The 19,374-nt window shown below is 36.0% G+C and overlaps 1 protein-coding gene and 1 non-coding gene across 3 annotated transcripts; one reads left to right on the top strand and one right to left on the bottom strand.

Annotated features, from left to right (window-relative positions):
- Window positions 1–2,790: 2,790 nt before the first annotated feature.
- Window positions 2,791–2,896, top strand: LOC114819349 (small nucleolar RNA R71). The gene has a single exon (XR_003766406.1). It is a non-coding gene; the product is annotated as a small nucleolar RNA R71 (small nucleolar RNA).
- A 9,438-nt stretch (window positions 2,897–12,334) lies between these two features.
- Window positions 12,335–19,017, bottom strand: LOC114827345 (auxin efflux carrier component 6). Of its 2 annotated transcripts, none has more exons than XM_029109085.2 (7): window positions 18,475–19,017; window positions 17,390–18,015; window positions 15,077–15,281; window positions 14,876–14,961; window positions 13,988–14,145; window positions 13,714–13,790; window positions 12,335–12,780 (listed from the first exon to the last, which is right to left on the bottom strand). In XM_029109085.2, the coding sequence occupies exons 1-7, from the start codon at window positions 18,906–18,908 to the stop codon at window positions 12,711–12,713; spliced, it is 1,656 nt and encodes a 551-aa protein (XP_028964918.1). In that variant the 5' UTR covers window positions 18,909–19,017; the 3' UTR covers window positions 12,335–12,710. The 2 variants fall into 2 exon arrangements, with proteins under 2 accessions (XP_028964918.1, XP_028964920.1); XM_029109087.2 differs by having other exon boundaries at window positions 12,335–12,721.
- Between the last annotated feature and the right edge of the window lie 357 nt (window positions 19,018–19,374).

Here is a 19,374-nt window from a genome sequence, read left to right as displayed (position 1 = left end):
AGCTGAGTCCACAAAGGAGGATGATGAATATTCTAATGTTTTAGGAAGATGTAAACACAGATTCAGCCCCAGTGCAAGCTCTAATTTCCTCCATTTGCTCCCTATTTTTTAACATGAAATGTTTCAAAGGTTAAAACCCGGAACCCAAAATCTCTGCTTGGAGCTGAGGCTCAAAGAAACTTCAGAGATAGCACAAAAAAGACTGAAAATGCAAGCACAACTCACAAATCCTAGATCTCAAAGTGCTTAAATTAAGCTGTTTTTTTTTATCTTCTCTCCAGCTGGGAGAGAGTTCTTGGAATGGGAGAAAGATAGTGGGCTTTAACAAAAGTTGAAATGGAACACGAAAATCGAGGGAGAGAAAGAGAGATGTGTTTAATGGAGGTGTTTAGACGGAAAGCTAGAAGAAACTGGGGTTGAATTGTATTTGATAGTACTAGAAGTTGTTTGCAGATTCATGGTGGAGGTGAAAAAATGAAAGAGAACCGACACAATTTTTCGTATCATTTCCCACAAACGGCGCCAAATGTTGATGCACAAAACCAGAGGGGTCTTGGAACAACGTAAATCCGATCGTGAATCTGCAAGAAAGTAAATAACACAAGATGTATCGTGGTTCACCCCAATGTTTGGGCTACGTCCACATTGATATTGTATGTCTCTGAGAGGATTGTGAGGGAAAGAGCCTCTGTAATGTGAGAGTAAGGCTTTGAGAGGGTGATGGGGCTTGTGGTTTGAGAGTGAGGCCTCCTAATTGTGAGGGTGAGGAGTCCCTTTTATAGAATAAGGGCTCATCACTTATTACATATTTGCCCCTTCCTTTATTACATAATTACATTTGAGTCCCCTGAGTATTTATACGAGATCTAAATACGAAGGCCTTAAGTATGATACAAACAGATTTTGTTGGTGTGTGGGGATTAAATTCAAAATTGGGGGAGATTTCATGTGGATAATGGTGTAATGGCTGCTGGGTTTTAGAATGTATTTCTGACGTGGACTAAGGTCTCAATGGATATGAGGAAGCTAGCGGTGGCATACAATGAAGCCAACGGTGGCGGTGCCACTAACTGCGTTCTTTCTGCATTTGACAACTTTGTTTTTTTTTCCCCTATTCTTTTTCTTTTCCATTAATCATCAAACTAGGTTCTTTTTGCATTTGACAACTTTGTTTTTTGTTTTTTATTCTTTTTCTTTTTCATTAATGATTAATTTTTTTCTCTTAAAAAATAATAGTTATAAGTTCTTTTATCCGGTACAATACAAACACAATACAAATAATACGACAATGCACCAAACGCCCCACTAATTAGTCAGTACTAGCCGATGACAAATTATCCTATCCGACTGAAATAGTCAGTACAGTCCGAGCTAGAGGCCTTAATGTCAATAAAAATAGAGATGTGTAAGCTTTGTTTAAGTATCTTTATTTTGTTGACAAAATATTACATCAGAGTATACTTATACAGATCCTCTCCGGATCCCTTTCCATCAAATTCGTTTAGTCCGAGATCCGAGGTGTTGAAATTTGATCCAATGACTACAAACAGGGGGCTCCTTTAAAAGTTATAATAACTGTAGCTGTTTGATCAAAATCTAACAGCCTGAATCTCGAATTAGATGGATTTGGTAAAAAGAGATCCTCTCCATACTATATAAGCTGTTCTAATAGCGTGGGGGCCAACCAATTTCCTACTGTATTTAGTTTTGGCATGGTTACCGACCAACCAAGATATTCTAATTACGTGTCAACCAAGTGTAAAATTAAAAAAAAAAAACAATTTGTCTCGTCTTGCTTTAAACACGTACAAGACAAGCTCTAATCCCTGGGCTTCTTATTCTTTGGTTTTGGGCTTCATAATACTGTATAATAAGCCCAAATATAATAATGAAAAAGGAAATTATTTGAAAGCAGAATCCAAGAACTTCTAGTGGATTTAATATGGAAACATGTGAGAATCTCAGTCTATGTAAGTCAAACATAAAATTTCAGACTGCATTTTTGTTTATCTCCATTTAGTATAGTGTATGCTTATTACCTCATTTTTTTTTATCGTTAGATGAGTTTGAATTTCGAGATTTATGTAATGAATAGGCACAAATCTGAAAATTCAAACTCATCTAAGGGTGATAAATAAGGTGATGAACAAAAATGTTCTCAAAATTTCATACTTATAATAGAGAATAAACAACTAGACTATAATGATAGTGGGTAACCCTAGCTATGTTTAGGTATAAACCTCACACTAATTACCTTAGAATTAATTTCTATTCTACACTTTTTTTTTTCAGTTTCGAATTTAGCTTCAACCATAGACACATGATAGAAAATACACAAATGTACATTTGATTGATTCAAACTAAATAAAACTTGAATTTGTGTAAACTATTCCAAACTAATTGAGGTAAGAATGAAGTCGCACCATAAATATTAATTTGTAAAATTTAATTCTAAAATTATAGCTTAAAAAAATTCAACATGCAAAAACAAATTTGATCGAAACGCTATAAGGAGAATTCATTAATCAATCAACATATGCATCAAGAAAATGAATTTATTAGGAAAGTAATAAATAAATAATAATAGGAATCAAACTCTTGCAAAGCAAGATCATTATTAGAGCCCATTTCATACACTCCAGCTCATATAGCTCTTGCATCTTTTTGGGTTGAGCATCAGATCCCAACATCCCATAAATGTTATATGACTCTTGAATATATTTTTTCTTCAAATTGACATGTTTGGACTAAGTCCATCTTAAAAAAAAATGCATGTGTAAGTAAAAAGGTATCTGATGATGTGGACATTATAGCAAAAACCCTTGAAACGCTCCTAACATTCATTGAAGGGTTCTCCATCATGTTGTGCAAAGTTGAACATTTGGGCCCTAAACCCTTACGGTTGTCTTTTGAGTAGAGAAAAACTTCCTTAAAAATTCTTAGCTACGACATCCCAAGTGGTGAGCGAACCAGGTGCTATAGCCATTAGCTAATCCTTAGCTTTATCGTTAAATAGGTGTAGGAAAAAATCTTCATCTTTAGGTTAGCTTCACTCACTCCCAGCAAAGATTCTTTAATATGAGTTAACAAATCTTTGTTAGGTAAACCATAAAAAGAATGAAGCATGTGAAAATGTAAAGATTTGAGATCATAGCTTCTAGCTCTAGTGGGCAGTAAGATGCACGAAGGTGAATCTAGTATAACCGATTGAGCATAATCTTCCAAAACTCAATTATCTTGTTATTGTCTGCCATGTCTTCTTCTTGGTCAGAATTAGAGTAGAAGAGTTAATAGAATTTTACGACTTAATTTTTATTGTATTGCATAATAGACAATATATACAAGATACAATTCTTGTTCTATAAGGAAACAATAAAATACACACAACTAACCTTCCTAATAAAGGATTCTAATATTTACAATATAATTACATACCCTTTTAAATACCACTCACGTTAACACTCCCCCTCAAGTTGGAGCATAAATATCACACATGCCCAACTTGACAAGTGAGTCACAAAAAGATCTACTACACATGGCATGTGTGAGGATATCCGCAAGTTGCTCTTCCGAGTTCACAAACGGTATCGAAACAATTTTCTTCTCCAGCTTCTCCTTAATAAAATGACGATTAACCTCCACATGCTTTGTTCTGTCATGTTGTACCGGATTCTCTGCAATCTCCCGTGCGGATTTATTATCACAATACAAACTTGTCGCCTCTTTTGCTTTGAAACCTAAACCATCAAGTAACTTACGTAACCAAAGGACTTCACATATTCCATGCGCCATACCTCTGAATTCGGCCTCAGCTGACGATCTTGACACCACGTTTTGCTTCTTGCTCCTCCAAGTAACTAGATTTCCTCCAACAAACGTAAAGTATCCAGAAGTAGAGCGTCTATCAGTTACATCACCTGCCCAATCAGCATCAGTAAATCCTTCAATCCTCAGATGACCAGAATTTTTATACAAAACTCCTTTTCCTGGAGCCGACTTCAAATAAGCTAAAATCCGCATAACAGCTGCCATATAATCCACACTTGGCGAGTGCATAAACTGACTCACCACACTTACTGCATAGGCTATATCTGGACGGGTATGAGCTAAATAAATTAGTCTTCCTACCGATCTCTGATATCTGCCTTTATCCACTGGTTCTTGATCTGGATAAATTCCCAAGTAATGTTTCTCCACAATGGGAGTATCCACGGGTTTACACCCAAGCATCCCTGTTTCCTTCAATAAATCCAGAACATATTTACGTTGAGACAAGAAAATACCTCTAGATGACCGAGCAACTTCCACGCCAAGAAAATATTTCAAATCTCCCAAATTCTTCATCTCGAACTCGGTGGCAAGGTTTTGCTCTAGCTTCATCATCTCTTCTGAATCATCACCTGTTATTATCATGTCATCCACATAAATAATTAAGGCTGTCACTTTACCACTTCCTCGTTTCACAAATAATGTATGATCTGAGTGACTTTGATAATACCCAATCCGCCTCATAACTTGGGTAAATCTACCAAACCACGCACGAGGCGATTGCTTAAGTCCATAGAGTGACTTTCGCAACCTACATACTCCGGTTTTCCCTCCGGCATCGTACCCCGGAGGAAAATCCATATATACTTCTTCTTCCAAGTTCCCATGAAGAAAAGCATATTTCACATCAAACTGTTTTAATGGCCAATTCAAATTTGCAGCTAAAGAAATCAGAACTCGTACTGTATTCATCTTCGCTACTGGAGAAAATGTCTCTTGATAATCAACACCATAAGTTTGAGTATAACCTTTTGCTACTAACCTTGCTTTATACCTGTCTACCGATCCGTCTGCCTTGTATTTGATCGTAAAGACCCATCTACACCCAACTGGTTTCTTTCCTTTAGGTAGCTCTATTACCTCCCATGTATCATTCTTATGTAGTGCCATCATTTCCTCATCCATCGCAGTAGCCCATTTAGGATCCTTTAAGGCCTCCTCAACTCGGGTTGGTGCTTGGATTGCTTCCACATTGTTTACCCAGGCTTGACGTTCTGGTGCAAGGTTTGAGCATGACACATAATTAGTTATTGGATACTTCACTTTTCCTTCAGGAGAAAACCTGTCAGGAGGAACACCACGATTTTACCTTGGCGGCAACTTATATGTACTCATAATATTATCTGGATTAGTTACATGAGTATCAGTAGTACTTACCTCAGGAATATTCAGAGAAGATATATTGGGTGGAACTATTGAGCTTGAGAGAGAGGGGGTTGCAGGTTCGGTAGCTAATGGTTGCTGGAGCGGTGAAACTGGTTCGGCAACTCCTTGCTGACACTCTGCATCACACTCGGCAACACATTGGCTAGAAGACTCAACTGGTTCAGTGCTACTTGGTTGAATGATACTCACATTCTCAGCAATGTCTTGCCGAGATTCACTGTCTCCATTCTCGGCAGTGTCTTGCCAAGAGCTTTCACAACTTTTTTTGTCAATAAATACTCCCCTTGAGCTACATATTTCCAACCACCCAAGATCACCACTCATATTCTCCCCCGGGTGATCGGAAGGTGATGGAGTCGAAGCATAAAAGAACTCGGATTCGGAAAATGTAACATCCATAGTTACATACATATGACGAGTTTTAGGGTGGTAGCACTTATACCCTTTCTGTTGAGGAGCAAATCCCAGAAAAACACACCGGTGAGCACATGGATCGAGCTTACTACGATGAATCTTGTGAATATGAACATAGGCTACACACCCAAATATACGAGGAGATAGAGTATTGGTTGACACTACTGGAACAAATTCTGTCAATACTTGGAAAGGTGTACGAAAATCCATAACCCGGGATGGCATACGGTTAATCACATACACGGCATAAGTGACAGCTTCAAGCCAGAACCGTTTAGGTACATATGCACCAATGAGCAAGGCACGGGCATCAGTCTAGGCTTGCTACAGGGATGCGGCAGAGACCACAGACTGCCGGACCTTTTTTTTTATTTTTTATTTCACGGTAGCAGCGGCACGGTGGGAGTTCTAGGGTTACAGTTGGCTCTGATACCAAATAGAATTTTACGGCTTAATTTTTATTGTATTGCATAATAGACAATATATACAAGATACAATTCTTGTTCTATAAGGAAACAATAAAATACACACAACTAACCTTCCTAATAAAGGATTCTAATATTTACAATATAATTACATACCCTTTTAAATACCACTCACATTAACAGAGTTTTCGTCCTCTTCCTTTCGGTTAATTTGAGCACTAGGTGACCTCTACACTTGCTAATCTAGAAGAGTTTTTGTCCTGTTCCTTTCGGTTAATTTGAGCACTAGGTGACACAAAGGTCTCAATAATGTTGCCCTTTATCCGTTCAAGTCTTTGGCTTATCTCGGTAAGTTTATTTGGCATATACTACTTGAGAAAATAAGGGTGTCGAACCGCATGGACTAATTGGACCTCTGTAAATTACTAGCTTTGAGAGAAACCTAACTAAACAATGAAAGTAACAAATTGAATATGGTTTTTGTGTTGTAAATGAAAATAACTTAAAATGAAAGAAAATAATACAAATTATATTGATTTGGAATCAATGAGGATGGGACCAGGGATTTCGAATTCACACATTACACGACCAATTCCATGTTTATCAAGTTAAGCCGTATTCAACTACTACCCTGTTTCCAAAGTTCATTTTACATATATATGATTAGCCATATGATGTGTGATTTTGATCAAATTCTCCTAATCTGCAAACTAAATGGGACGTGCAACTTCAATTCCAAATTAAGAGTCAATAGCATGCAAGAAAACTCAAATAATGAAAGAAAATACACAACATGATGTTTGCATAGCATTCTTTTCACTCATTCATATGTCCACCAAGATGAAGTATGACGTGTACCACAACCTTGATCAAATAATCTGTAGGCAGCCCTAACGGTTATCAAGCATTAAGATAAACAAACAAATTAAACAATAGATTATGTGAATGAAATAAGAAACATATTGATGAATTCAATACTTTATCTATAACATGGATCAATTTTACAAGGATATATCGAAATCCCACAAAAATTGAAATAAAAATACAAAAACATGAGTGAAGTAATTCAAGAGAAAAACCCTTGAAGCAATTATGATGTTGAACTTTTTTAAGAACAACCTTTTGAGATGAGTGTGAATGGTGGAAGTGTATGGAACGGCTATTCCTTTGAGTGTGAATGAAAAATGAGAAAGATGGATGGCTGGAGTTGTGAAATTCGTCCAAAATGAAAGGTGTATGTAAAGGTGGTTGAAATACACGTTCTTATGTGGTAAAAAAAAGGCTGTAGCAAATTGTAAGGATATCCCAACAACTAATTTTTTTATTTGAACATTTTCTTTATTTGACATCTCCAAATCAGATTAGAAATCTCATTCATCTGTCATTCTGCTCTTGGTTTTCTTAGCAAGCTAGATTCATCTTGAGTTATCTCTAAACCTTATTTGGATTTCAAATCAACACCAATCTTCACCTCTCCACATGTGATTCTCTCTCAAACTCCCATAATGCCAATTCTTACTTCTTTTGCCCTCAAATGGATCCTAGAATACAAGTAATTGTACACAAACACAAAATAGAGTAAAACGCAAAAAAGACTATAAATGGATGGTATACATGCATGAAATGTATGAGCTATAAGTGGTGGTGGTGGTTGTTCGTGATGACACATTGGTGGCTAAAAATCAGCGCAGTGGTGGTTGCGATGAAGCTGAAGACAATGGAGAAGTAGAGATTGGATATCAAATCCCTCCACCAATTGACAATTTGATGATTTAAAGGTAGAGATAAGAGAAGATGCACAACAATACGAATTGGTTTGAGAGAGACTACATGTTGTCGAAAAAGGCATTTAGCCGTCCAAAAAGTTTTTCTGAGGGAAAAAAGCCCTCTCTAGTCGTTGGAAATTCTTCCATTAAATATTTTTTTGCGATCAACTGTCAAAATTACTTTATTTTCAACGCACATCACTCGTTGTTATTAGTTATCTTTCTGTCAGAATAAATTTTTTAAGCGGCAAACTTATTTCATTTTTGACATGTCAATATAGTCGCGAAGACGTACCTATATGATTGTCGAAAATACTTTCCCAACGACAACGTATATTTTTTGCGATTACATATTTTCAACCAATACTTGCCATTAAAAATTCTATTTCCAACAATAAATTACTATTTATGAGGGCATTGTCGTCACAACCACCAATGTAATATATTAGAAAAATGAGGTACTTACAATCCAGAGAATAATCATTAAGGGGGTGTTTGTTTGCCCTCACTAAATGGGACTGAACTAACTGTTAGTCCAATACCCTGTTTGTTCCGTGCTGAGATTAACATTAATGAGACTATAGGGGACTCGCATGGACAAAACCCTTCGCTAAGAGGTCTTAGCGAGACCCCCCAATAACCATGGGACTGCTAAGACCTCTTTCTGCTACTGCTTGCGTTGCTAGCTTTCCGTCCTCACTCCGAAATCACACCACCAAACCACCACACTCTCTCCCTCTCTCCTCATCCTGCTAGACTACAGGAACCTAGTCACCAACGTTCCGCAAACCCAATCACCAAAATTCTGCCTTCACGCCGACGAACCCACAACCCAACTCCCTACTTACTTCCTGATGAACCCACAACCCAGATTTCCCCTATTTGCTTCAAGAAGGAACAATTGATTCGATATGCGGAATTGGGTTCTCTATTTTTGTCAATTGAACTCAAACCAGACCTAGAAAACAAAGATAACGATCTCGACCTCAAGGACCTAGAATCCGAAAACAATCTCCACAATTTCAGATCCATCCGCTATACCGTAGCTCCCGCGCCAAGCCGTTTCAGGTGAAACAAAATAAATACAAAGTTTCATAATTTGAAGAAAAAGAAGAAGGCCAAAGTAATTTGAAGTCAGTCGGGAAAAAAATGGGTAGGAGTAATTGATAACGGGACATAAAAGAGAAAGGGGAAAGAGACAGTGGTATAGAAAAGGGTAGAGAAAGGGGAGATGGGAGGGATGCAGTGGCTGGAAAAAAAAAATGAGAAGGAAGATGATTGAGAGTTTGCCTAGAATAAAAAGATGGTAAATGATTCTAGAAATGAAAAAGATAATTTAATAATAAAATATTAGTATATATAGATAAAATGAATAATAAAATATTGTAAATATAGATTAAGTAATATAATATATGAGTCATGTTCTTTATTCCGATACAGTACTAAACACTTCACTCAATCAGTCCAGCTTAGTCTAGTTTAAGCCAGTCTAGCTTAGTCCTTGAAGCTAGTCCAGTCTGAAATAATCCGGTGCAACAAACGCACCCTAATGTAATAAATTAAGAACAATCCTCAAAGATGTCCTCTAACACTAGTTCTCAAAGACCACTTCAAGCCCTCCTGCAGACAAGTAGGTAAGTTTTCCTTAAAATGCATGTCCCAGGTATGTGTATGTTGATATTCACAGAAATCTAATCTGTGGCCTTCTAAAATTCGTTGGGAATCACATGGTTAAGATTGTGAGGATTGAACACAATATAAATACTATTTGTATCAAATTAAATGTATCAGAAATATAAGACATAATACCTGTCACCTTTGATGTCAAGTTTCATGACATGTCCTTCCTCTTTTTATTCTTGTACATAGACACTAAGGGTTGGTTTGGTATTGCTGTGTTTTGAAAAAAAAACTAATTCTGCTGTGTTGTGAGAATAACCTTATTTTTGTTGCTTCAAGTTTTCGGCTTTTTTTTCACCAAAAACTGTGAAAATAAGCTGTTTTTAAATGTTTAGCAAACATATTTTTGAGCTCAACTTTTTTTTATATCTATTTTTTTTAAATCACGTCCGTACCAAACCAAGATGAGAGAAAATCGGTTCCGGTGATTTGGACATGTGCAAAGAAGGCCGACTGACGCTCCGGTTCGAAGATGTGACTACGGGACAGAGGTTCAGGGCCGAAGGGGTAGAGGAAGACCTAGGAAAACTTTGGAAGAGACTCTAAGAAAAGGCTTAGAGTACTTGGATCTAACGGAGGACATGACACAAAACCGAGCGCAATGGCGTTCTAGGATTCATATAGCCGACCCCACTTAGTGGGAAAAGGCTTTGTTGTTGTTGTTGTTGTTGTTGTCCGTACCAAACCAGTACTAAAGCAACCAAAACCCACGAAAACAACAGCATAACATTGTATATAATTGTTTGTGTAAAGCAAAGTGCATGACCGACACTTAAAACCCATGATAACAAGAGCACAACAAAAAGAAGAAATCTAGTTACATACAGAGAATTGGAACCACACCAATATGACAGTAATCATAGAGAGTCAAATAGATGCTTAATTTATTTTGCCAGATCAGAGAAGATGGTTGCTGGCGTCATTCAGAGATTGTAGTGGGTTCCGGGTTTTGGCTGCGTTTGCAGTCACCGTCTTCGGCGGAATGGACAATATTGAGATGTTGTTAATGGCATCAATATTTAAGAAATGTTGTTGATATGAAGTCGCTATTTAATATAAGCGTCGCTAATATAACATTGATTCTATGTTGTATTGAGAATGAGTTGAAGGAACTTGACATGAACTTAAAAGAAGTTAAGCTATATTTTTTTTAACTTGTTCTTACTGTTGGAAAATATTAGTATTTTGGTTTATTTGAATGTTTGGTTTTATAGGCTTAGCCCGTTAGAATTAGGTTTTGTTAGAGATTAGGGTTAGTTTATTATAAATAGGGTGCTTAGTTATTCATTAGAGAACAAACTATTCACAATATAGTCTCTTAGGGTTTTGTAGCCGTTTCGGCATTCTCAGTTAGTTTAATAATATTCCTATTATTTTGTTAATCTCGTTCGTTGCGCACTCTAATATTCAACTCCTACTAGGGATGGGCAATGGTTATAGCGGACAGGTAACCGCAATTATTTATCTATAACTGTTTATTCTTATACCCGCATAACCGTTTACCCGTTGGGTAATTGCCTAAACGGTTATACCCATACTCATAATTGTTTATAAATGGTTAACTATACCCATAACCGTGTACCCAATTAATCGTAACCGTTTAGTACCCGTTTACCCATTTATCATTTTTTAACCCGTTTATCCTTTCTTTTTTACCATTTACTCCTTTTGCATCCTTCTACGTGTTTTTTTTAACAACTTGAAAATTAAAAAAGAAAAATTTGTCATAATTTTCTTTTTCTAACAATTAAACACAGTTATAGGGACATTCATCATACATTTCCGCATTTTAATTTTTTAAGTTTTTATATCATTCCAATAATTGAAATAATAGTTTACGGACGATACTTTTAACTGTTAACAATGAAGGTAATATAAAATTTGCCAAGTATTCTTAGGTTATGAAAATTGTTAAAAGACAGTATTATTGGGTTATTTAACTCGGAATGTAAAGTATTAACATAATATATATAATGGACCATGAAATTTAAGGTGGTTAAGCAAAACTATATTATATTAACCACAGAAATCATGCACTATAGTCGATAGCATTGATCTAAGTTTTATCCGATAAGGAACATAGTTTGTGTTAATTTTACATATATAAAATAAATGGGTAAACGGTTACCCGTTTATAACCGCGGTTAATACTCATAACCACCCATTTAAATTTCACGGGTAAACGATTATACCTATAACCGTTTATTTATCTAAACGGTTATTCATAACCGTAACCGTGAAATTTAAATGAACGGATAACCGCGGTTACCCATAACCGATGGGTATTTGCCCATCCCTAGTTCCTACCACTCCGTGAATAGCGTCATTACATTATTCCTATCACTCCGTGAATAGCGTGTGTATCTTACACACCTTGTTTTGATTTGCAGAGTCTGATATATTTCAATCAGAGAATGCCCAGAACCCCCGCAATTTCCCCCACATTATTAAAGTGATTGGATTTCCCCCACATTCAAGAATGCCAGCTTTTGGAAAGGGATCCTCTCCAAATCAAATCCACCAATCCAGACCCTTGAAATTTGATCCAACGGTTAAAAACAGGGGCCCTTTTAAAGGTTATAGTAACTTTAACTGTTGAATTAAATTTCAAAAATCCGAATCGATGAATTTGGTAAATTTCGTGAAAGAAATACGGAGAGCATCCATTTCTGCCAGCTTTCTATGACAAGGATAATTAATGAATCATGCATGCTTTCTCTCTACGACAAACTTCGTCTGCAAGATAAAACTCCTTGGTTTCACATAAAACGTCTTAGCAGAAAGCACGAAACTATTTTGTAATGATTGCTGTAAATATTAAAGGGATAAAAAGAATAGAAGAAAAATAGTAGGAGCAACATGATTTTGCCTTTTTTTCTTTCTTGAGTCAAAATTCATGGTTGTGGAAACTTTACCCATCCCCAAGAAGAAAAATAAGTCTACTAACTTCATCATAAGCCATGATATCCTTCTTCCTTTCGGCTACCACTAGTCCATGTACTACTACGACACCAGACCCCTCAGGTCATTAGTAGAGCCCTGAAAACATCTTCATAATTTGTCACATTCTAATTTTCTCATAACACTCTGGAGTTTGGTCCTTAGACAATTAGAGGACATAATGTATTTAAGAACATAGTTAGCTTTGGATACTCCATGTTGCTTTAATCCACTGAAAATGCAGGCCTTTCATAATCTTCTTTCTCCTCAGTTAATATAAGCCTAGAAGTATGTAATAGAGGAGCGTCACTGGTAAGGAAACTAACATACCAAAGATAACCCTGTAAAATAGCATTATAAGTTATTTATCCAAGCATGCAGTAAATACAAAGATAGGTAGATACACACACACACACACACACATATATATATATATATATATATTAATATTGTAGTTAGGGTTTTTGCACACGAACAAAATAAGTGTTTTGCAGCTTCGGATACTTCCTCCCCCACCCCCTCCCTCCCTCTAAATTGACTTGTGCAGTATTGTGTGTGTGCATGTGATTTGCTCTTCCAATGAAAAGAAGTCCCTTTCAGAAGCCAATTGGACAAATCAATTTTTTCAGTTGCACATCATCTATGATCTGTCCTACTACTCCCTCCACATTTATTAAACTTTATTTCTTCACACTCAAACACTTTAAAGGGTCGCCAATAAATTTCACGCGTGAGCGATTATTGGATGTGTTGATTGAGAAAACTAGGAGTGGCATTTGACTTTGTAACTATAATTAACAAAGCTGCTACCATTTGCCATGATCGTCTCCTGATGAATAAATTAAACCGGTAGGGAAGTGTGAATAAATTAAACAGGCCGATAGGGAAGTGATGAAAACTAGAAGATTGTTGATTTTCATGCTTTAGCTTACTTTCTTCTTTAGTCTATTCTTATGTTTGAAGGTTAGGGTGCACAATGAAAACTAGCAAAAGCCTAGTCTCATTTCCCCAACAATAATTACTTCAAGATTTTCCATAGCACTCAAATATTTTATTTTCCTTCCCTCTTTTTGGGCTTAAGCAGCACCTTTATAAACTTCATACCAAGTTTCCATTTTTCCCTGCTTTTTTCTCTTCACATGCATTCATTTTTTAATTTTTATTTTGTTAAAACTCATATAAAAGGAATTGTTATTAGTAATATTCTTGAATAGTGATCGTAATGAAATTATTGATCAATATGCTTTAACGTTCACCTATTAAAATTTACTTACCCTGTGCTTAAAATGTCTGGATGCAAACCGTATTCCCTTGCAAAGACAAATGGTACTATTCCTTGTGGAAGCGCTGCCTGGTCAATCATCAATTCAACATTTCAAACCCTTATAAAATCATTGTTTAAGAAAAAACAAAAAACAAAAGATGACTAGCTAGATTATTTATATATGCATGCATACATATACGATATATATATATATGCAGGGCTATTTATGGAGCTCACTCATGTATATATATGTGTATTACACAGGTTCTTTAAGAAAACAGTACCTGGACTATGGCAGCATGTAGTTTTACTCCTCTAAGACCAGTAGCGGCAGAGGCAGCAAACATTAGAAGAGGCCCGCAAATAAATCGGACCACCATCCCCATTGTTGCCCTTTTTGCGCCACACGCTAAAATACGAGGCTGAAGGGCCATAAACAACCCTGCATGAAATTTTCAAAACGATATTGCCATTTTCATACTCAGAGCCAAAACATCAAAGTTTCCTCAGTATATGTAGAAGTGCAATTTCGAACTAATATTTACAGATTCCGGCATGATGATAGTAAATGTTGTCCTGTCCCTTACAAGCAATTCATGTGATTCATTGCTCGCGCTTTGAAAAATAATATAGAAATGAATAACACCAACATTGTGAAAGCATTGACAAGAATATGTTTCGAGCTCAATAACGATGTATGAGTACGTAAATATTGTTTACGACTTGAGGTGCAAGCTCCTTGCAATAATAAGATTCTTAGAAAAATGTACTGCCACATTAATATATCTATTATATGAAGAGAAATGCTGGAAGGAGACTATCTGAAAATGGGTATACTCTCTATGGAGTCTCTACCACCTTATGTTTTTAGCACAATATTTTATAATGTTGGCGTGGAAATTAATTACCGTTAAACTGCGAGGTGGCAGAAAATCTATGGAGAGTCTCACTTTGAAAAAAATCTCCTGAGCATTTCTCTTCACATAATATATATATTAATTGTGGCAATATAAGCTCTTTATTACTAAATAAACAGTATGCCACACGAAGGACTAATAATGTCCTACGAAAAAAAAAATTAAAAAATAGTCTTTTAAAAAAAGTTAGAAATAATAGCCTTTCTCCTGTTTATTATATTCATTTGCATATGTTTGTGTTGCAAGATGATATACCTAAACTGAACATAGCCATCCCCAGACCCGCATCTGATATCAATTTTATGGAATATTTCACCAAACTCGGCATCCCTACATCCCACCTGAAAATGAAAGAAATAATCATGAATTGGCATGCCCTAGCATGTAAGTTAGAGTAATTAATAGAGCTGTTAAGAAGGATGATTAAAAAAAGTATCAGATGATAATTTTGCTCACTTGAATGAGATGAGAGACCAGACAAGGCCTAACACACTTGAGTATGTGTTTGGGTTGCGGGAAAGCTTTCTTCCAACCATGATTAGTATAAGCCTTAGCATGACTGGGGCACTTGGCATTTCTTGATTAGCAGCTGCTTCGACCTTCGCATCCGTCACCTCCGGCATTGGGATTTTGGTGCAGTCTCTAAAGCTAATTTCTTTCTCTGAAACGATAGTGAAATCATTCTTTAGAATTCTAAATTGATGGTTATAATATAGCAGTCGTTTGAAAGTGCTTTTAAAATTATTGAAAGAGTTTTTAGAGAAAATGTTTTTGGGTTTCAAAAATACTTGAAGTGCTATATGCATTTTTTTATTAAGAATTGATTTCAAAAATATTTTCACTAAAAATATTTTTAACCATTTTAAAGAACTTCCAAACGAGCTCATAATTTGGACTCTCACTAGAAGCTCATATGTTGACAAATTACAAAAATGGAATTATTGATTACAAAAAGTCATATATATATATATATGAATATATCACTACAATATAACCTTGACTTGTTATAGATATTTTTTAGTCCCTATTTGTTTAATTGGAGACAGATAATAACGACATTTTACATTGACACATTCGATTGTCAATTCGAACCATACATTTAGATAAGAAGTTTCTTGATTAATCTAGAATAATAGGGCCTCAATATGAGAATTCGTTTTATAATTATTTAGTTTTTAGTTTTAAATTTTTGTGTTTGAGATGTATATAGAGAAAGTATATGAAGAAAAGGAATGATGAAGAAGGGTGGTGGGAACTGGGAAGTAAAGAAAGAAATAAAGAAGAAAATTGAAAACAAAATTTATTTTGAAAGTGAAATAACTTAGAAAAGTTTTTTTCTTTTGTTTTTAGTTTTTATATTGTGTATACATTACTTCAACATCTTTCCCAACATTCTCCTCTAGTCTTTTTTATTTATCCCTCCATTTCCTCGTAAAATTTTCCCATAAACCACACAAATTTAATACTAAAAATGATATAATTATCAAAGAAACCCTAAAATAATTATTATTATAAATATTATAAAGCTATACTCCTCATTTTATGAAGTTGGAACACAATGAGACAACATAATTAGAAAATCAAAATTTTGGGTGAGCATGATATGGTGTTATCATAATTTATAGGATTCTTTACCGTGACTATTGCCAAGATTAAGTAATCAAACATCTTCTTTTATCATTACACACGTGCTCTCAAGAAAATGATGGCACCTATCAATGAAGGGTCTGCCGGCAAAGTAAAATGTAACTAGCTACAAATTCAAGATGATTTTAGTGTTTGGTATACTTTTCTCTTCAATTATGCTTGGGTGGAGACACCACCTGTCTTTTTGAGGTTGGTCATGTTTGCACTAGGAGAAGATATGATACATAAATATAGTAAAATAATTTAATTGGCCTGCAGGTTATATTATGATTTTAATATGATATTTGTATAACTTTGAGCTAATAATATTTCAAACCCTCAGATAAATAGTGATTTTTAAAATGGATCATGAAATTTTAGTTCTCTCATACTGCACTAAAAATGATTAAGGTGTAGCAATTGATGCCTTTTTTTTTCTCTTATACAATGATATCTACTGTAAGGGGAGACACCATAAGATTGCAATACTAGTTGGTGGTTATTTGATTTTTCATTAGATTGATGACATAGTAAAACATGAAACTTTTATGTTGATGACGTATAAGTCACATTTGTACCATATATATATATATATATTCAAATTAATCAGCAATTTAATGAAGGATTAGACATTGGACAAACAAAATTATAAATTTATATAATTTTACGATCCTAGAAGTTGCAAAATGTAGTTAGTGTGTGTGTATGGGCACACACAAAGTGTGTGAGAAATTTTTTTATTTTTGTTTTTGAAGTAGAAGGAGAGAGGAAGAAAGTGATAGAGAATGTGGGAGTGAGAAGTTTGTTTTTTTGTATTTTTTTTTAAGAATTTTTTTTTATATTTAATTAACATAAAAAAAAAGCCCAATTGGCCTAGGGGATAGTAATTTTTGACAGGATAGTATTATTGAATTTTATTTTATTTCTTTCATTGATAAAAAAAAATATTTGTAAATATACGCAAGTGTTATTTTTCACACTATTTTGGTTCGTTTCTATTTGTGGTCAAAGTGTACAACCTCCCTGAAAAAAGCTGCATGTCCCGTTGATGTTCTTCACCTACAATACGACAGCGTCCTGTCCCCTTCAAACCAGAAACCCTAAAAAGAAGCAACAAATAGATAGGTCGATATGCGTACGTACCTCCAACCTCTTTGAAATATCCTTGTCTCTGATCATCACCCTGACACTTCGCAGGTGACTCCCATACCATCTTCACGCCGTTAAATGTCGGAGACGGTTGCTGTGAAAATCTCCCCGTCGCCGGAGACCTGGCCCACACCGGGGTATTGGCGGTGGTGGAGAATGTGGTCGTGTCAATTTCATTGAAAGTTGAAGCACGTGGAGTTGGCTGCAGGGAATACGCGTCCGAGGACGCGTACCCGGCGGAGAGTTGAGGGCTGGTAGATCGATACCCAAAGGCCACGTCACCAGATCCCAAAGTGCATTCAAGGTTTGCATGGTGGTGAGGTGTGTTGATTGAGAATATTTCCGCGTTGGAGAGGTTTGATGGTCTGGGAGTGAGGCCCATCGAGGATGATAGAGCTGAGGAGCCGGGGACTGATGAGGTAGAGCGCCGGATTCGGACCCGGATACGCCCATTTTGATCGGTTTCAGACTCGGTGCAAAGGGGGTTCCGGCCGTCCAGGGAGATAATGTCATCGTCGATTTCGAACTTTGTTATGGCTGCGGCGGTGGGGCCAGGGAACTGGGTTTGGATGAGTAGAGTGGCTGCTCTATACTCAAAGAGAAAGAGCAAAAGTGTGTACCTACCAGAATCGAGCGAGACTGTGCTTAATTATTTTTGTACGAAATAATATACCCTAAAACTTAATAAATGGATTTTTTTTGTTGTCAATTTAGCATATGGATACTAAGTTAGTATAAGAAGAAAAATTGTGGGAAATTACCAACAAGACAACAAAGATTTGTACAATAACTGAGCACCTAATCAATCACAAATTAACAATAATTAACGAATGTATACAATCAATCCACAAGAACGTGTGGATAATACCAACAAGACACCAAAAAAGAGTGATTTATGTGCACGCTTTTTTTATTGTTCAATGACTTCAATTAGATGACTAGAAAAAAATAGTGCAGAAGACGAAAAAGAGTCCCGAAATCATTTCCCCCAAAAAATCAACTAACATTTACTAGCATACAATGTGAAAACCGAAAACCCAAATTAATGAGCAAAACTAAATGAGAAACAAAGAAATTACCATACGATGCATTGAAGCACAACCACTTGAACCATGAGGGACTGTGTGAAATCGCCATACATGGCCTTGAGCAAAGGGATGCCCATGACCAATGTGTTTGGCAAAGTGGCGACAGAAAAAATCGTGATAAGCCAGTCAAGCCCTCCTGCCGCCTTAAACAATATAGACCATAATGAGAGCAAAGCAAGAACCAAAAGCTTGGAGAAAGTGTCAGCCAATATAAACTTGGTGTCCATCTGGTAAGGGTTGTTTTGGGATATGAAGTGGAAAGACAGCACCGGAACCGCAAACACCGCCACGAAGCGGTTGATGCCAGAGCACTGCTCCGGTGAGAATATTTTGCACCATTTGACAGAGGCATAGGCCACCAGCATTGCAAAGTATAGTGGAACAATTGCGCAGCTGACCTTGTAGAAATCTTGTGCCGTTATCATCCTCTACCTCTCTTATTATTGTTAATTAACTCCTTTTCCCTCTCTCTTTCTTTGTTTGACAAACATACACACAGTTTGTCTCGAATCAAGGCAGAGCATACTGAATGCTAGCTTGAGATTTGAGAGTTTATATAGGAGTTTATGTACGAAAATACCCCTGAAAGCGTTGCTATTTACTTGTGATAGAAGTCTGGATAGCGGGAGTCGCGGTTGAGTGGTTTATTTTCCTATGTTTCTCTTGATTGATTTGGGCTACATCGTCTTTTTGGGCCTGTGGCATTCTTACCGTCAAGTTGTTGTGCAGAACTATTTCGGATTAGACTAATTTCGGGACAAAGTTAAACTGACTTAGTGCAATATCGGACTACAAAGCAGGATAATGAAAAAAAAAACATTTCATATATAACAAAATATTCAAGTTATTTGCTTTAACTTCAATTTCTACCGACATAAAAAATTTCAACAT

This window comes from Malus domestica, chromosome 10 (genome assembly GCF_042453785.1).
Source record: "Malus domestica chromosome 10, GDT2T_hap1".
In the NCBI taxonomy this organism is placed as follows: Eukaryota; Viridiplantae; Streptophyta; class Magnoliopsida; order Rosales; family Rosaceae; genus Malus; species Malus domestica.
This window is presented reverse-complemented; position numbering and strand designations above follow the sequence as displayed.

What these genes read in the sequence shown, in the direction of transcription:
- LOC114827345 (XM_029109085.2), bottom strand. Translation starts at nt 18,908, where the DNA reads ATGATAACGGCACAAGATTTCTACAAGGTCAGCTGCGCAATTGTTCCA. An exon ending in GTGCTTCAATGCATCGTATG is followed by an intron (nt 18,016 to 18,474) that starts GTAATTTCTTTG and finishes CGATTCTGGTAG; the next exon opens with GTACACACTTTTGCTCTTTC. An exon ending in ATATTTCAAAGAGGTTGGAG is followed by an intron (nt 15,282 to 17,389) that starts GTACGTACGCAT and finishes CTATCGTTTCAG; the next exon opens with AGAAAGAAATTAGCTTTAGA.